At 35.4% G+C, this 20,794-nt stretch overlaps 1 protein-coding gene across 1 annotated transcript in view; it reads right to left on the reverse strand.

Moving 5' to 3' along the window:
- Window positions 1-20,794, reverse strand: part of LOC150108970 (H(+)/Cl(-) exchange transporter 7-like) — a 501,264-nt gene that overhangs the window by 359,932 nt on the left and 120,538 nt on the right. The window contains exon 7 of the mRNA XM_090401344.1: window positions 8,321-8,385. Within this exon, the coding sequence (XP_090257470.1) occupies window positions 8,321-8,385 (65 nt within the window). The remainder of the gene's footprint in view (window positions 1-8,320; window positions 8,386-20,794) is intronic.

A 20,794-nucleotide genomic window follows, 5' to 3' on the forward strand; every position in this document is an offset into this window, starting at 1 on the left:
CTGTTATACAAGCAACATAGTTAACTACAATGATCATACAGGGTGTCCCAAAATTCACGCAAGAAGTAATTTTGATAGAAAACACAGGTTTTTAATTAAAAATTGTAATTTCTTATTGATTCATAAAGTATACAGTATAGGGTTATGCATGGAATAGCATATCGGGTAAATGGCCTCCACGGCTTTGCTGGCACAAACGCACTCTTTTGTCGAAATTTTCCATGACCGTTTTGCATAAATGTGGTTTACTTGGTTACTAAGGTAGCAAAAGTGAAGTATGAGCAGCAGTTAGCTAATGAAGCCATAAAGAATCCTAAGACATTCTTTTGATATGTAGCTAGCAAAAAAAAAAAAAAGAATGATTATGGAAGGATAACATATATTGGAGAAAATGGTATAAGACCAAGGGTTGCAAAGATATTATATTTTGCAAAGGCTTTTGATGGATTACTGCATGATAAGTTCGTAGTCAATCTAGACTGGATGGGGTTGGATATTCAATTAGTACATTATATCAGAGACTGGTTATCTGATAGGTATCAGCAAGTTGTGTGTAGGGGAGAATTATCCTGGAAGAAGAAAGTCACTAGTGGTGTGCCTCAGGGATCTGTTTTAGGGCCATTACTGTTTAACCTGTATGTTCATGATATTTGGATGGGGATATATACAGTTGTTTGCAGAAGATGTAAAGTTGGGATGAACTATGAAGAGTAGAGAGGATGTTATGGCCTTACAAGAAGACTTGAAAAAATTGAGTAATTGGGCATGGGAATGGGGACATGAGTTCAATGTTGCAAAATCTAAGGTTTTAAAATTTGGGAAACAAAGATGGGATGCAGAATTTATGCTTGGTGAGGATATATTGTCGGAGGTGGAGGAAATAAGAGATCTGGGAGTGATAGTGGATAAGGATCTGAAATTTAGGGGACACATTGCCAAAATTGTGAAGCCAACACAAAGGCTTCTGGGAATGATGCGGAGGACACTGACTTGTAGAAGTAGGGAGATTCTTGTTCCATTGTATAGGGCTTTGATTAGTCCACAAATGGACTATTGTGCTTAGATTTGGTCACCTGGTTTTCAAAAGGACGAAAATATGTTGGAAAGGGTCCAGAAGCGACTGACTAAGGTAGTATCAGATCTCTGGAATGTCAAATATGAGGAAAGATTAAGAAGATGTATGAATGACAAAAAGACCTCCCAGATGAGTCTTTGACTCCATGGGGTCTTAAGGTAATAATAATAATAATAACTGTCAGATTTTAGGGAAAAACAACATATACTAGAATATTAATTAAAAACTCTTAACTAATGCTTTCTATATGTTGGTAATTGTTGAAAGTTTATTTTTCACTAGGTTAGACTATGATAAATTTAGTTTAATCCTTTATCCCAGATAAAACAAAGTTTGCACCTGAAAATATCTTCAGGACTGAATATAGTGTTGTACTATCTTACCTGGGTAAGTAGTACAACACCAGGCAACTCGTAGCAAAGGTGGCACAAACTACCAACACTCCTATCCCAATATCTCCCAAAATGCAAAACACATCTCCTTGTGGATGTGTTTTGAAAGAGAAAGATGTTGAAAGTTTATTTGTGTTGTACTACTTACCCAGGTAAGATAGTACAACACTATATTCAGTCCTGAAGATATTTTCAGGTGCAAACTTTGTTTGCTCTCACTGGGATAAAGGATTAAACTAAATTTATCATAGTCTAACCTAGTGAAAAATAAACTTTCAACATCTTTCTCTAAATCCAGAGTAATTTAATAAAAAAAAAAAGTGGCAAACCTTTTGGCAACTCCTATAGGTAAAGATGACCTTGCTATTGCTTCTGCCTGGTATCTCCAACTCTGGGCCTGGCTCCCACTGAAGAGACCTCAATAAAGGTTGAAACTAGTCTGGGTAGTGGCCAATCCCTTAACACATAACAGTATGCATATCCACAAGGAGATGTGTTTTGCATTTTGGGAGAGGTACTGGGATAGGAGCGTTGGTAGTTTGCTCCACCTTTGCTACGAGTTGCCTGGTGTTGTACTACTTACCCAGGTAAGATAGTACAACACTGTATTCAGTCCTGAAGATATTTTCAGGTGCAAACTTTGTTTGCCCTCACTGGGATAAAGGATTAAACTAAATTTATCATATTTCGGTACTGTTACATTACCATCTTCAGGGATCACAAAATAATGATATGTGCATACAGGCACTAACACGAAGCAAATATGGCTGAAGAAAACAACTGAAGTTAGTCCTAGGGTCCTAAAAGATGCTTCCTAGTGGGCTAAATTGGGTTGATTTGGCTTTTGGGCTGATGTCCTTAGAATGCAAGCCTCCCATATTTGGACAGTCTCCTCTTTATTCACCAATATGCCACTCAAAGGACCATATCCAAGCCAAATTTTCTCCCAATATCTCAGCACTATTTCAGTTCACCATGAACTCAGGCTTTTCGTTTGGCAAAAAAAAATTCTACAGACAGGTACAGCCATGGGTTCTCCACTCGCTCCACTCCTGGCCAACTTCTTTATGGAGAAATTTGAAGAAAAAGCCTTAAACTCTGCCCCACATAAACCTACTGTTTGGCTACGCTACTTAGATGATGTGTTCGCTATTTGGCCACATGGCTTGGATACACTCCACAACTTCTTAACACACTTAAACAATCAACATCCCAGGATCCAGTTTACCTTGGAAAAGGAAAACATTGTTATTGTCTTCCTTTCCCAATAACAATCTCCCTTTCTAGACACTCTGATTACATGCCAGCCTGATCCCTGGGGGGCAGTCTCATGTTTACAGAAAACCTACACATACAGGTAGATACATTCACCAGCAATGAACCCCCCCGCCCCTGCTCTTAACAATATGGGATTATAAAAACCCTATTTAACAGGGCAAAATTAATCAGTTCAGATAACAATGCCCTAACCACTGAACTTAACCATATTCTTAACACCTTCGTAGCCAATGGCTACAACCAAAATATTTAAAAAAAAAAAAAAAAAAAATTTAAACCAATTAACCACAACCCCCCCCCCTCCCCACTCTTCATAACTGTACAGTAACAAGGGTATAAAGCACCTGTGGCAAGTGTCTAACTTGCGCCGCCCCTAACCCAAAAATGACAAAAATTGTGAAAATTTAAATGTAACAAGTTAAATTTTACTAAATGCAATATGTTAAATCTTACTATTAACCCCATCAAAATGAGTTGCAGTGTGTTGCAGAATTTGTGTGTCTAAAGCAACGTATTGCCAAAATTTAAAAATACAATATAAAGCAGACTTTTATATCTATTTATTTATTTTTTACATTTTTTACGTTTTGGCCCCAAACCTAGTTGTGCCCGTGGCAGGAGCCTCTTTCGCCATGCCCTCGTTATAGTACTGCTTCATAACATAGATTACTCTAAATCTATTACCATTCCTTATATCCAGGATACTTCTAAAAAAACTAACAAAAATCCTAAAAAAATATTACCTAACAACTTGTTACAAACCATATAAAAAATTGGCATCTCTTATCTGCTACACCAAAGACCAGCCACTTCCCGTAGACCTGCCTAGAGTATACCAGGTTCCTTGTAGTTGCAAACTGTCCTACTATAGGCAGAACAGCTCATATCAGGATATCTGAAGGACTATATCCGTTTCTACCAATACAGCCACTCAGAACTTGCTGACCATGCTCTGGACTGCCACGATAGTTATTGCAATCTGTTTTCAATCTTTTTTATAAATTGGTATCACTAAAGCTCTACCTCAGCTTTTTGGAGATTTTCTCCTTTTTGTATATTTGGTTTATAAATTTTAGAAATCTGATGTTAGATTCTTTAACTGTAAATTTAATAAGTTCTCTGTTTCTATTATCTTCTCCTGGTGACTTGCTACTTTGCTTGAGGGTATTTTGTAGTTCTTCATATGTAAACCCATCTACATTACTGATGTTATATTTTGGGGAAGATTCTTGTATCAAGGAGTTATCATGCCATAGCTTCTGGAAATATTCCTGCCAAGTTTCTGGTTTTTCAATCATATCAATTTTGTTCTTTCTTTTTTATTATTATTTTATTTTATTTTTATTTTATTATTATTATTCATTTTTTTGATGATTCTATATGTAATTTAGGTCTTTTTTTGTTATAAAATTTTCATACGTTTCTCTATTTTTTTTTTCTGCAAGCTCTCTTTGCTATTGCTCTTTTCCTTTTATATTCAATGAGTGATTCATCTTTCTTTAAATTTAGCCATTGTTTATATGCTGTCTTTTTTTCTTCAATTATCTGTTTGATTTCTTCGTCCCGTTGTCTTAGACCTCTGTGTCTTATCCATTTTCTTTTTGTTCCCAAACTCTCTCTTGCAGTATTTTCTAACATATAGTTATATAGTTGATGTTTGACCATTCTTTCTCCACTGTGCTGCCTCCCTGAATTTTGCTCAACCAATCCCTAATTCTGTTCTGATACAGGCCTCTAATATTCTCATCATCTAAGAGTTTAATTTTATGTAGTTCTGTATTTCTATTTTCTTTTGATTTTTTTTTCTTCCCTCTCATCTTGGTTTCCATTTAATTTTCTCTACCAGTAAGCAGTGGTCTGATTCTATCTCTGCTCCTCTATATTCTGGTATCTATGATCATATTTGATAATTTCATATTAACTATTATATAGTCTATAATAATGCGTTTTGTATTTCTTGCCCTACCAGGTAAATCTGTGAATATCTTTATGTTTAAAGTAGGTATTCGTTATTCTATAATTGTTGTATAGGATGAATGTTCTTAATCTCTTCCCATTATTATTATATGTTGGTTCACCTATCGATCCTATGTTAGGTATTACCAATTCTTGCATTTAGGTCACCCATTATTATAATGTAATCAGAACAGTTTATTTGATCTATAATCTTTTGTAGTTCTTGATAAAAATTCTCTAATTCTTCTTCCTCTTTTCCTTCTTCTAGGGCATAAGTGCATATTGTTGTCAAATATCCTCTATATATCTTTATATCTTTAGTCTTGTCTCTATGATTCTATCATTCCAGCAGTTGTAATGTATAATATTTCTTCTCAAAGATTTATGTATGAACATCATTACGCCTGACTTTGTCCTTTCCTCCATCTTTACTCCACTGTAAAGATTATTATTATTATTATTATTATTTGTCACCTCCAGGGAGTCCAAAGACTCATCGAGAGAGGGCATCCACTCTACAACTCTGCTTCCTCCACTCACAATCCACCAACTGACTGCAACTACACCAAGATAGATATAATTCTCGGTTTCATCTGTTAATTTTTGTTTTTACTTTGATTCTGTAATGGTAGATATCGTTATTTTTTGTTTTTCCAAGGTTTAGTCTAATAATAATATAATAAGTAATGTTTTTTTTTTTTATTGATCTCTCAAATATTTACATATATACAAGTATCATCTTGAGTAACATTCATTACATTATTTTACAAGGTTCAGCACTATGTGCTACATATAATGAAATTTCAATAATAATAATGATGATAACATAGTTTTTTTGCTATCTTTTAAAATAACAATCACAGTAATAATTTACAATTATATAGTTCAGAGTTACACAAGTTATATAATATTATATGTAGTTTACTATTTTTTTTTTTTTCAAAGTTTGAGAAAGAGTGATTATACAATAGTATTTACACATGTGAATTAAAATATTATATTTCCTATTTCTCACAAACATACAATGTAAACTCATTATTTACATATTTTTTTAATAATATGAATAATTTATTACATTCTTTTTTTCATGTTACATAGTAATATTATTTTGAAAGCCAAATGGCTATTTTTTGGCATTAATTAATGAATTAATTAATTAGGATTTTGGATTCGCTGATAGTTTTTCGGTATATATGAAACTCATAGATTCGTAGTTCTCAATCTTAGAGTTTTGCTTACTGGCAGTTGAACAACAAGGGATTTATATCCCCTTAATTATTATAGTAATATTATATTAATGATATTATTACATAATAATTAGTATCTTCAGTATCTTCTTTATTGTTATGTAATTTACTGACTGTTTTGTAACATTTCTGCATTTGATTATAAGGATTACGGTGCAGATGGGTGAGGCAAGTTAATCCCACCTACTTCGAAGCTTGGGTTAGCTTTTATGAAGAGAGTGGGATTTAGCCTTCACTATTTATGTATGAGATGTAGGCATTGGATGCTGGTGATTTGTGATGTGTATATTAGTGTTAATGGTATATTAACTTTGTTAGTATATTTTACAGAATTCTTGTTTTAATGTATTGTAGTTGTCTATGTGTCTTAAATTTCTTGGTAGGTTGTTGAGGCATGGGTATCTGATGTGATCTCACCAAAGAACCATACGAGTTGTTGAAGGGTGTAGGGATGTAGAGAGTTGTTGTGGGTCATGTTATAAGATATGTGTCTCTGTTATTTCGATAGGTGATGTTGAAGTAATTCCTTAGTAATATTATGTAGTGTTTCAGATTTTTAGTGCTCAGGATTCTGTGTATCACCATGTGCTGGTCGGATATTGGCTGTTGTGTAAAAGGTATCCAAATTACTGTTGACACAATTTTCCTGTGTAATGTTTCTGGTGGCTGTCTGATGCGTTTGCATAGACATTTATACCGTATCTGAATAGGGATTCGCAGATACAGTGTGATATAGGAGTTATTTTATGTTGGATGGAATAATGTCTTTTACTTGGAAGAGTTTTGCTGCGATGATCTGGAGTTTGGTGTGTAGGTATTCTATATGTTTTGTCCATTTAAGGTGGCAATCTATATAGAGACAAGGTATTTTGCATGTGTTACAGGTTTGATTTTGGGACATTTGCAGGTATTTTGTTGTTAATGCAGCAGTATGTGTGACAGTGTATTGATAGTGGTGCAGGGCGAATGATTCTTGGGTTGTGTATTATCAACATCTGTGTTTTGGTGCCGTTGATTAGAATTGGGTTTGGTGGAAGTATGTTGTGATTTCATTTAGGTCTTGTTGTGCTTTGCAGAGAGCCATGTTGATGTCTGTGTGGATTGTTAGTAGTGCGGTGTCATCTGCGTACTGAAATATTTGGCTTCTTATGGCCATGTTATGAACATCATTAATGTATATGTTGAACAGTGTGGGTGATAATATGGCACCTTGAGGAACACTATGTTTTATTTGTATACCCCGGCTGTGACATGTACCTATTTTTAGTAATAATATTTTTGGTTTATAGATCAAGTGTTGATCAATTTTATTAACTTAACCAACTAGTTTCACCAAACTTTAACTGTTGGCGTCTTCAGGGCACTTACATATAGGCTGAAACAATCTCACAATTATGTGTAACTATAAAACTGACAAGAATAACTGCAAAAAACTGACTAGAATAATTACAAATAAAATAGTATCAAATGTGCGTGAAACACGTATCACGTGTACAAGATTAGCTAGCTATTGCTAAGGAACTTTCTGTAGTTTGTATTAAAGTTCATTTCTTTTGTTTTTAAAAAATGAACTTTAATACAAACTACATTGATTTAACTAATTAATGTTAATTAATTAGTTAAATCAATTAGTTATTAAAAGCTTTTAAAGATATGAATTAGTTATTAAACTAATTAAATAATTAGTTATCTAAAACTTTAGATATAAGCAGTAATTTGTTTACTTTAAATGCAGTAATTTTATTGGGATGTTTTTAAAATCTAATAAGATCAGATTATTATGCTTTATGTTGGCAATATTATTATTATTATTATGTGACACTGCCAGGGAGTCCAAAGACTCATCGAGGGAGAAGGTGCCAACAGCATCGAATGATTGATTCCCCTTCCAACTACTACTGCACTCAAACTTGCTTAACTTTTTGCGGGAGCCATTAGTAGCAGAGGCTCTACCAATCAACCAACCTTTGCTGGCTATCCTAGAAATTTTATGATATTTATAAATATCTATCTAGTAAGTATAGTCAGCAGAATGTTGCGCATTGCTTGAGAGATAAATAACATTTGTAATGACTTTTCAACTAAGATGAGTCAGCCAGTCATATATGGAGGAAACAAGACTTTTCTTCCTAAATGCAGTTTGTATACAAAACAGACAAACACAGGATAATCCAGGAAACACATAATGACAGATATAGCAGATATGATGAACCGAAATATCACTAACAAAATTAGTTTAATAAGAAGTTATTTGGGTGTAGCAGATCACTAGACCTATAAAGTTAAAAAAAAAAAAGGATAGGCTATTTCTAATAATTTAGATTAGAAAACAAGATTAAATACTCTTCTCATTGCAAAGGGTCAAAACTTACAATTTTCCATGTGAGATACTGATTCCAAAAAGTAGCTCCTTCTTCAAGACTAAAGAGAACACCACCTATGAAATATTGAGATTGTATCCATAAATAACTTTAGGCTCAACATATACAAACTGAATATAAGAGAGAATTTATGATTTTACTATTAGGAATATGACTTTAAGTTGTGAATATTTATGATGAGACAGAGGCCATGAAGATGGAGGAGAGAGCAAAAGAATAAATGCATTAGTGAATGATTTGAAAAGTGACTAACTCAATTTTATACAACACACACAACAATGATATTTCATATGTGCATATACTTCTCATGTGTCATATAAATGATAAAAAATAATAATAAATAAATAAATAGAATTGACAACTTTCTAACATAAATATCAAGGAACTGTCAGAAGTACAGAAACAGAAAAGGGAGTGTTGATAGATCATGAGTACACAAAATAGGTACAAAATCTAAAATCCAGGTTAATTGGGACATGAAAAGTATGGATTCCAATTATTTATTTATTTATTTATTTATTTATTATTATTTTATTTTATTTTGATAAGAGAACACAATAATTATATATGTGTAGTTGTTGTGGGATAGGAGTGAAGTTGATGACTCAGGAAAATAAAAATTGATAAATACATGCAAATGCATTTATAATGTTTAACGTAAAAATAACACAGATAAGAAATGAAAATAAAATATACTATTAAAGCTAAGTCAGATTATTTCTCTCTCACTCATCAGATTATAGCTAGGATCTCAGATTCTTATATAAATTAAAAATCTGTTGAAGAATTCTGATAAGTGCTTTTCAACTGAAGGTGAGTTAGCTGATCTCAAAGGGAACTGGCAGCAGAGCTGTTTTTCCTCCAGGAAAATTAGGTTTTCATCCAGCAAAACAGGCAAACTGGCCAGAAAAACATGCAATTAACAGACATAATACACTTAAAGCCCAGTTGGCCATAACTCCTAATAGCCCAATAGCTCAAATGCTTATAAAGTTTCTTTTTTTAAATTACCTTTAGAGCTTCAAGTTTCTCTGCATTAGCAGAACAACTTGGACATATTTTATTATTATTAATTATAATTAACTACAATTATTTAAATTACAACTACAATTAGCTACAGTACTACAAATAACTACAATTACTACAGTACTACAAATACTATAATTACTACAGTACAACAAATATTACAGTTAACTACAATTAACTACAATTATAATTAATTGTAATGACCCTGAAGTGCTCGGAAACCCTGGTTAGCCGAATGATTAGCATATCTGCTCACCAGCAAAAGGCTACAGGTTCGAATCCCGCTGTGGGTATGGATGTTTGCGATTGTCTGTGAAAATGATAGTGGTGGTGATGCGCGGTAGATGGCGTTGGCGTAGTTGCAATTCATTGTAGTTGGTGGAGACAGAGAGCTGAAGAGCAGGTGCCCTCCCTCTATGAGTGTTTGGACTCCCTGGAGGTGTCACATAATAATAACTTGGGCGTTTCATCCCGCAAACAGACAAATTAGCCTTCAGGACAACGCAATTTACAGACAAAAAATACTAGTAGTGGTAGTGGTGGTGGTAAGCAGTAGATGGCATTTGTGTAGATGATGGAGATGGATGGAAGTGGTGGAGATGAAGAGTTGTAGAATAGATGCCTTCCCCTCGATGCGTCTTTGAACTCTTTGGAAGTGTCAAGAAATAATGATAATAATAAGCGCAGGGAGTCAGGAACTCATCAAGGGAGCCATACTATTCGCACCAGCTGTCATACCTGTTCTTGAATTCATTCACACCACTTGCACACACACACACATTAACAGCAATCCATTCCAATCACTCCACTCTATGAGAGAAAAATCTAGCCCATATTCATTCTCATCTTCAAAGGATGCCCTTCATGTCCTTTCCCCGTTGTCCATAAAATGAAAAATGCCATTTAATGCAATTCTGTATAACCTTTTCAGAAGTTTGTGACTCTCAATTATATCACCCCCTCTTTCTCCTGTTTGCCAGCATCTCCAGCATACAAATTCTCAATCTGTCTTCCTAATCCGTATTCCATAAATCCTGATGTCATTTTTTTCTTTCTCCTTTGCACTCTCTCTCTCTTTCTCTCTCTCTCTACTGTATCAGGATCACAGAAACCAGGAGTCTAGACATGAACACAATAGTACAATACAAGTGAAGTCTTATCAAGGCCTTGTAAAGAGTCAAAATGACTTCCTTATATTTACATGTCAGGGTTTGTTTCACCATTGCCATTATTCTCTGAGTTGTATTTACAATTTTTGCTATATGACCATTGAACCGCAACTTCCTGTCTACTAAAACTCCAAGATCCCTAGCCTCATCAGTTTCTTTAAGCATAATCTCACCAATATAATACGACATTGGATACCTAATTACACCAAAGTGCATGACCTTACATTTATTAACATTGAACTGACGGCCTTCACATGCCCACAATTCTAGGCCATTCAAACCGTTCTGCAAGTACGGAATATCAGCAGCATTCCTGATTACTCCACCTATATTTGCATCATAAGCATATAGCTGTATGTTACATGTCAAATCTTTCCCAATTTATTCAATGTACACATTGAATAACATTGAGGCACACCAGTGGTTACCTTGAATATTGCAGATTCATACCCCCCCCCCCCCCCCCCCCCCACACACACACATACAGGACATTTGGTATCTGTCAGTCAGCCATCTTCTTATCCATGCCAATAGTCCATAATCCAATATTCCAAATTCTCTAATTTATGCAACAGTCTTCCATGCTATATTCAATCTTTTAGCAAAATGCAAAAAGCGTCATGGCATATCCATTCCCCCTTGTCTAAGAACTCAGTGGTAACATTATTATAGAATGTGAGTTGCTTAAATATGACCTTCCCTTAGTAAACCAATGCTGCTTCTTGCAAACTAAAGATTCTCTGTCAACCAATTTCTGAATGAAAGCCCTAACCAACTTTTCCAAAATCTTCACTACCACTCCTGAGACACTGATTGGTCGATACTTGGATACATTAGTCTTTGCACCACCCTTGTGCAATGGGATTACCATACCTTCTTTCCACTTCTGGAATCTTCTCTGTTCCGAGACTCAAATTATATAGCTTGGTGAAAGGAATAGTCAGTTCAGCTGAACACTCTTTAAGCATCCCTACCAATATCCAATCAGTTCCTACAGCAAAATTCTTATGCAACAGCTCTAGTACTTCCTCCTTATATACATGTGTTTCCTCATACAGTGAAGAGGTAGTGGTGAGTTCAATGTTGCATATACCAGTTTGATAGCTTTTAGCAAAATGACTACTCATTTGTTTAACAATCACTTATGCATCAGTCATCTGCATTCAGTACAGTTATTCTTTCAAATTCATTATTTCTTTTAGTTGCAGCATAATGACAGAATTCTTTTGGGTTGTCTTTAATTTGCAGAGCCAGTTTCTTTTCATACTCAGACTTAGCTTTCTGTACAACAGTTGTGGCTCTTCTGGCCTGTTGTTTATAATTTTCATAACTGACGTCATTCTTATGCACAATCCTTCCACATCTTCCTTTTCTTACGAATCTCTTGCTTGATAAGATTACACATCCATTTGACTCCTACCCTATTTATTCTTCGAACTCTTAGGACATATTCCAATTTTGCATCATTTAAGTATTTTTTAAATGCTTCCCATGCACTGTTGATATTCTTCTCATCCAGCAACCAACACCAATGTGCTGAACCTAGTTTAGCAAGAACTGGTTTCAAGCAGTTCAGCATGTAACCTTTTCTGAATGGAACATTCATAAACTTAGTTACTTCCCAAATGAGTATTGCATGACCACTGTCACCAACCGAAGGCAGAATAGTTACATCTTTAAATGAAACCCCACCCCCTCGACACTAATCAGATCTAACATGCTTTGACCTCGAATTAATTCTGCCACATGTTGCTTGAGGAAGTTGTCTTGCAACAGCTGAGTAAATTCAGTTTCATTCTTCTCATGTAATTTCACAGCTACCCAATCAATGTTCAGATAATTAAAGTCATCCGTTATGATTACTCTTTTCGCATCTATATTTATTTGTTGATGCATGTCTTCATCACTAGCAACTGATCCACCAGGTCTGTAACAACACCTTACTGTGTGTTTAATCTTGTTAGTTTCCACCTCACGGCTTCAAACTCACTGCCGCATGAAAAATTGCTACTAGCATTGCAGTCATAGGTGTCAACTCTAACTAGATTCGAGTAATCTTATATAATTAGCAGCACGCTCCCCCCCCCACCTCCTATTCTGTCTATCCTTTCTAAAAATGCAGTACCCTCTGCACTCAATACTAGTTAGTATGTCTGCTTCTGAAAGCTAGGTCTCACTAATGCCTACCGTATGAGATCTCAATATATTAACCAATGCAACAAACTCTACTCCTTAGATATGAAATAATGCACCAAGTAAAAAAATTATATAATCACCTCAATAATTTAACTAGGTGGCAAGTTTTTGACAAGCAAATGTTCTTGCTGTTCTTTGGGTGAAAGAGAGTGTGTGTCTTTTTTTCAGTACTCTTGTTTTATTTATTTGTTGGTGCATGTGCACAGAACAGTCATTCTCAATGTTAACATCTATGCAGTTTGTGTTTATTTCTATTTATCTCCTAATAAACAATAGTGCTAAGACTAAATATGAACATGAACTGTCATGGTGATTCACTTAGGCATTCAGTTTTTCATAGCATAGTATTGTCTATATTAATTCAAAACTAGCTTGTGACTTTTACCTCACTGCTCTAATGCCTATAATCATTAAGTAAATCTATGCTAAATGTAAACATATTCTGATTCAACAAACTGTTTGAAGTGTCATGAATGTAATGAAACAATTCTTTGCACATCAAGTTGTTTTAGACTAACTAAGAATGAAATCCAATCAGTTTGCTATACAAATATGAGACACAGGGCAAGAATTATAAATTATATGTTAGCAGAAATGTGTGAAGAGAAAGGAATGCAGTTTGTTAATGTGTGGAATGAGTTTGAAGGAAGAATCGAGCTGTAAGAGTGATGAACTGCATTTGAATGGCTTGGTGTTAATCATTTGGAGAGAGTAATTAAGTGCAAAAAATGAATCAGAGCAAGCAAGAAGCGATATGAAAGAGTTGGAGGATAAGGAAGGAGAGAGAGATTGAAGTGGTGCTTATGAATGAAGAAGTATGAAGCATAAGCATAGAGAATGAAAGAACAAGTGTGCAAGACCAACAGAGAAATAAGTAGACTCAGGGTGGACAGGGAGACACAGTGTGAGAAACACTGGTGCTCCAAGAGGATGTGAATGCATGTGTATACAAAGAGGAAAGAGAATGATTGGGTCAGTGGTGCACTCAGGATTTAATCTTGGGGGAGGGGGCGGGGCTGAGTTGAGTAGACGATTTGAGAATAGACACTATGCATTGCATGACCTATGACTGAGCATCTGCAGTGATCACCAATACATGATATCTGTGATCTCTTCTGACCTGGCTTGGGCAAATGAAGTAGTGCTCGGTCTGCCAGAGCACGACCTCGTTCGCTTTGCATTCACAGTGGCCATGATTCCAGAGAGCTATAGGGTATTCCCACCTTATGTGACTGCTAATTCATAAGTAGTAGAGAAATAGAAGACATGACACAACATAAATAAAAAATAATTAATTTTTATTAGGAAAAGATTTTTGGAAAATTTTCTAGTATTTTTTCCTTTTTCTTTTTTTGGGGGGGGGGGACCAGGAATCCTTCTCCCCTCCTCTGGGTGCACCAATGGACTGGGTTGTAGGGGGAAAACAATTTAATTTAGAGAAGGTTCTGGGATGAGTAAGGAGGAAAAAGAAATGGCTTAAGGAAAGAATGGAGAAGTCACATTTAATGAGTGGTATCAGTGAAACTTGAAACTAGGAATGAGCTGTTATGTTTGTATACGAATACTAGAAGAATCAGAAACAAGGGAAATTAAATAGTTACATTGATTAGTTTGTTCACCCAAACACTGTTTTGGAATTAGCCGGCCTAGTTGGCCAAGTGGATAGCATATCCGCTCTCCAAATAAAAGACTGCGGGTTCGAATCCTGCCGTGTGCATGGATTGAATGTTTGTGATTGTCTGTGGAAATACCAGGGGTGGTAGGCAGTAGATAGCGGTGGTGTAGTTGCAGTCAGTTGGTGATTGAATGGTGGAGACAGAGTTGTAGAGCAGGTGCCCTCCCTCAATGAGTCCTTGGACTCCCTGGAGATGTCAAATAATAATAATAATAATAATAAGTGAGACATGGTTGGATGAGGATGACATCCTGACAAGAATAGAGATAGAAGTGTGTGGTGTATTTCATGAAGATGGAAAGGGTAAAAATGGAGGTGGAGTGCTATTGATAATAGAAAAAGAGTTATGTCCATACAAGGTACAGATGGATGGGGGGAAATAGTAGTAGTGGTGGTGGTGGTTGTGAGGCAATATGGTGTGAGATAGAGGTGATTAGAATGAAAAACTTCATTAGATGTTGCTATAGATCTTGTAATGTGGAGAGCAGTGACCAGGAAATGTATAAGTATAGCCAGGCAAATGGGAAAAGGGTGATCACTACAAGTGATTTTAATTACAGCAATATAGACTGGGATGACAAGAAAGCAACTGGAAGTAGAGAAAATTTGTTTCTTTAATTTACAAGGGACAACTACCTCAGCAGTATGTAACAGAAGACACACACAAGGATTGAGGGTATTGGATTTGATCATCTCATCAGAGGATGTTATTATAAATGCAGTGTTAAATATTCATTGAGTTGGTGAGAGTGACCATGAAGTGATTACCTGAGTAGTTGTTAGTCATGTGATGACTTATGTGAGGAAAGGAATAAGTGGAATTACAAGGCTGGTAATTATGAGAAGCTCAAGAGACAGCTTGCAGTTATAGCATGAAATGAGGAGTTGAGTGAAAGGAGAGCACTTCTGCTTGGATGATATTCAAGAACTATCTAGTGGAAGCAATGTCTAAATGTATTCCAAAGGTCAGAAGATTAAATAATTTAGGTGGGAAATCGATGAATGAAGAGATTAAGCATGCAATACAAAGAAAAAAGACATTATATAGATAACATAAGAATAATGGTCATAATCAATTCCATGAAAATACAAAGAACAGGCTAGGAGGGTGACTCAGTTAGTAAGGGTAGCAAAAATGTTCAGCATGAGCAGCAGTTAGCTAATGAAGGAAAAAAAATCATAGGGAGTTCTTTCTATGTGTAGCCAGCAAAAATATGAATGAGTATGGTAGGATGGCGTTCATTGCAGAAAATGATATAAGGACAACTGCTGCGAAGTATAGTTGAGATATTTAATGATCAGTTCATAAAGGTGGCCATTCATCTTTGTGAATGTGACATCATGGAGAGTTTGAGAGCAGTGGTTGAGGTAGAATATCTCAGAAGAGGAAAGCCATTAGTGGTGTGGCTTATAGATCTATTTTAGAGTCGTTGTTTAGCTTGTATGTTAATGATATTGGGGAAGATTTGAATGGGGATATGCAGTTGTTTGCAGATGACGCAAATATGACACGAACTATGAGATTGCGAGCATATGTTGTGGCCTTACAAGACTTGAACAGACTGGGTGAATGGACATGATAGCAGGGATGCCAGTTCAATGTTGCAAAATGTAAGGTTTAAAAATTTGGATAATAAAGATGGGATGTGAAATTTATACTTCATTTGGTGAGGATATATTGTTGGAGGTGGTGATGTAAGAGATATTGGGATGATGGTGAATAAGGATTTGAAATTTAGAAGACATATTGCCAAAATTGTGAGGCCAACACAATGAATTCTGGAAATGATGTGCAGGACTGACCTGTATAAGTAAGGAGATTTTGGTTTCATTGTGTAAGGCTCTGATTAGGCCACATATGGACTACTGTGTAGAGATTTAGCCACTTAGTTTTCAAAAGTATGAAGAGATGTTGGAGAGGGTTCAGAGGTGATTGACCAAAATGGTTTCTGATCCCTGGAATATTAAATATGTAGAAAGATTGAAAAGATGTAATTTACAGAGCCTAGTGGATAGGAGGAAGAAGAAGGGTGATATGCTAGAGATGTACAAGTTGGTGAGGGGTTACTATAGGATTAATGCTGAAGAGGTTTTTCAAGAAATGGTGGGAGACTGGGGAGTGGGACAAGAGGTCATCTCTGGAAGCTGTATAAGGAAGTTGTGAGCAAGGGAGTGAGAAGTAGGTTTTTTGCATGGAGAGTTATGAATGATTGGCCTGACAGCATGGTGTCTGCAGGGAATTTGAGTGAGTTTAATGCAAGGTATGATGAGTTGTATGTATGGCAAATGGGACCTCCTAGATGAGTGTATGACTTTATGTGATCATATGATAATAATAATTTTTTTTTTATTATTCCCAGATAAATTACATACATTATATGAACACGATTATGCATAACAAATACTTTCTCGTACATAAAGTTTTTTTTTAAATAATAATAACAACAATAACTGTTTACAACGTATATTATTATAAGTATACATGATGATTATTACAGATTTTTTCTTTGCAATTTTACACTATATATACAATATCAATGGATATAATCACTCTATATTGCATACTTTTGTAATATAGAATGATTACATATGATACATTACTTCCAAAGTTTGCACCTGAAAGTATCTTCAGGACTGGGGTAAGGTGGTACAAACACCAGGGCACTCCTTGCAAAGGTGGAGCAAGCTACCAACACTCCTATCTCAGTATCTCCCATAATGCAAAACACATCTCCTTGCAGATATGTCTAATGTTATGCATTAAGGGAAGGGCCACAACCCAGACTAGTTTCTACCTTTATTGAGGTCTCTTCAGTGGGAGCCAGGCCCAAGTGGAGATACCAGGCAGAAGCATTAGCAGGTCATCTCTACCTATAGGAGTTGCCAAATGGTGTGCCACCCTTTTTTAATAAATTACTCTGGATTTAGAGAAAGATGTTGAAAGTTTATTTTTCACTTGGTTAGAGTATAATAAATTTAGTTTAATCCTTTATCCAAGTGTGAGCAAACAAAGTTTGCACCTGAAAGTATCTTCAGGACTGGGGTAAGGTGGTACAACACCAGGGCACTCCTTGCAAAGGTGGAGCAAACTACCAACACTCCTATCTCGGTATCTCCCATAATGTAAAACAGATCTCCTTGCGGATATGTCTAATGTTATGCATTAAGGGAAGGGCCACAACCAAGACTAGTTTCAACCTTTATTGAGGTCTCTTCAGTGGGAGCTGGGCCTAAGTGGAGATACCAGGCAGAAGCATTAACAGGTCATCTGTTGTACCACCTTACCCCAGTCCTGAAGATACTTTCAGGTGCAAACTTTGTTTGCTCACACTTGGATAAAGGATTAAACTAAATTTATTATACTCTAACCAAGTGAAAAATAAACTTTCAACATCGATACATTACTTCCATTTGCTTACATATGATACATACATTTGTTTACATGTAATACATACATTACATACATTGGTTTACATGTGATACGTACATTACATGCATTTGGTTACATATGATACATCTTGGATGAGAACTAATTGCTCTGCTTTCATCCTCGAAGCTTATATGTAAGCGTATCTGAAGATGACACCAGTTGATTATTATTTATTTATTTATTTTTTTTTTTTTGCTGTGTTGAGAAGCTGCAAAATCTATGATTGGAAAATCGCGCGCATGCACCCACCCATGCATGCATGCACGTGCACATGCACACACAGAATAACTTGGAATGTATTGATGCGTCGCTGAACTGGAAGCCTGAACGAATATATTGTGTTTCATTAAGTTTGTATGGTATTTTTGGTGCATGTTTCTTGTTCATAGTATGTCCTTAGAGCTTTTTTTCAGGCTATTGTAGTTTGTAAGGTTTCTGTGTTCAAAAGGTAATTTGTTTATCATGTCTGGGATGTAGAAGTTTCGTGTGGCCTTTCCATAGTGGTTATTATATTTATATGTGATATAATTAGTTGTCTGAGGTCTTGTTATATGGTATGTATTTCTGACTGTCTTGTAGTTGCATCAAAATAATGTTTTAGCAAAGCTGCATAGTGACATAAATGTTTTGCTGCCTGTATATAAGGTTGTTATTTTCTCTTTGTTCCCAAAAGATCAATTTTATCACTTTGTACTGTAGTGACATTAATCTATTTAATTTGTAGGGTGCACAGAAAGCATACGTTGTTATAGCGTATCTTAGTATAGTTTGGAATAGTGCTTTGTATATTAGTGTTTTTAGGTGTATGGGAACTATGTCTTTTAACCTGTAGAGTTTGTCACTTATTGTTCGAAGTTTGTAGTGTAGATGGTTTATGTGGCTATTCCAGTTCGTATCTGCATCGAAGTAAATTCCAAGGTATCGTATCGTTTCAACCTGAGTAATTGTAGTGGTTTTGCTGTTCTGTGTGTTTTTTATGTTGGAAAGTGGATGTTGGATGGTTATATATTTGTTATCAACTGGTCGAGTCAGTGGTTTCTGAATATCATTAATTTTGTCTTTTCTGAGTTTAGGTGTATGGAGTTTTTCGTGAGCCAATCTATTATTAGATTTATGTCATGTTGCATATTTTTTCGGGCAATGCTTGCATTACTATGTATGGATATTATTGCTGTATCGTCTGCATATTGGAATATCTTGCCTTTGAGTGGTAGCTGATTAATATCGTGCATGTAAATGTTGAATAGAGTTGGGGAGAGTATGGCTCCCTGTGATACTCCACAGGTTACTGGTAGCGCTCTGCTTCGGTTTGACCCAATACGTGTGATATGCTTTTTATTTTGAAGGTAGTTTGTAAACCACCTGTGAAGAGGCCTGTCTATTCCAACATGCCTCAGCTTTTCTAACAAGGTTTGATGTGTGAGTGTATCGAACGCTTTAGTTAGATCAATGAAGACTACCATGGCAATTTTGTTTTTGTCTAAGGTGGTATTAATTACGTCTGTAAAGTCTTCCAAGAGAGATGTTGTTCCCTTATTTTTCTGAAAACCATATTGTGTTTTGGGGATAATATGAAGGGTCTCTGTGTATGCTGTGAGTTTCTTCAGTATGATCTGCTCCATAATTTGATTGATAATTGGTAATGTTGCTATGGGTCTGTAATTGCTGATTAAATTTCTTTTTCCATGTTTGTATATGGGTGTGATTATGGCAGTCTTTAGCTTACTTGGTATCTGTCCTGTCGGAACACTAAATTAGCTGTATACAAGACTGTGTTCAAACCAATTTTAACTTATGGATCTGAGAGCTGGGTCAGAAGTAAAACACTTGACCAAAGACTAGAGACAGCAGATATGAGAGTCCTGAGAAAGATTAGAGGCATGAACAGATGGCATCAATGGCAATATCATATTAAAAATGAGGATATTAGGAAAGAACTTGACATTGTCAGCATCCAGGAATGCGTTAGCAGAGCTAATCTCAGATGGTATGATCACTTAAATAGAATGGGAGAGGAAAGATTAGCAAAACAAGTGTTCTCTGCCAGGTTGGCAGGAAAACGACCCAGAGGAAGACCAAGATATAGGTGGATTGATACGGTACAAAGTGCCTTAGACGATAGAAATATAAGATCTGATAATGTTGGAGTCTTGACAAGTAACAGACTGATTTGGAGGAAAATTGTAGATAGGAAGTTAGTAATGATGTAATTTTTTCATGTAGTACTGTCATATCCTGTACGCCCCTTGAGGGTACATGGCAGGAATTTGATGATGATGATGATTTATTAATTTTAGTATGACAGGACTTAAACTAGTTGCATGTTGCATTATATCTTTAGGTCTTATACCATCAATTCCTGAGTCTTATACCATCAATTCATCAAATAATAATAATATTATTATTATATTTCAAGACAGGAATAGAACTGCAATAAGGAAGAAATGTAAATGAGGAAAGAATGTTTAAGTAAAGCTTACCTGAAAAAAAGTAGACACAGGAAGAAACAAGTAGTAATAATGAAAGATAGAGTGTGTTTGTACATCAAGTGTTACAGAGAACAAAACACAATCTCAAAAAACTGAAGAAACACTTGGTTAGTTGTGCTAGAGAGACAGAGAATAGTAAGAAAGGAGAGATTCCAGGGAAGAGACAGGACAGTGTGAAAAAATGTGGCAGGAAAGAAAGTAATTACTATTGAGCAGCAATTAAAGAGGGTCACTAAATACTCATTGTTGGTAAAGGGCTCCAAAAAAAAAAAAAAATGTGATTTTGTGTAATAATTGAAAATATTCCTTTCATTTTAGTAGAGCACTGTTTATTTTTGATAGCTTAGTGTAACTCTACAATTGTTGGCTTTCTGAATTTGTTACTTGATTTTTTTTTATTGAATTTTTTAATCTTGTTTTGAATGAAACACAATGGCAGTATGCATGATGTCTAATTGCCATAAGTTCAAATGCTGTTAA

Source organism: Typopeltis vanoorti, chromosome 2 (assembly GCF_054136105.1).
Source record: "Typopeltis vanoorti isolate ZY-2024b chromosome 2, IOZ_Tvanoo_1.0, whole genome shotgun sequence".
NCBI classification, from domain to species: Eukaryota; Metazoa; Arthropoda; class Arachnida; order Uropygi; family Thelyphonidae; genus Typopeltis; species Typopeltis vanoorti.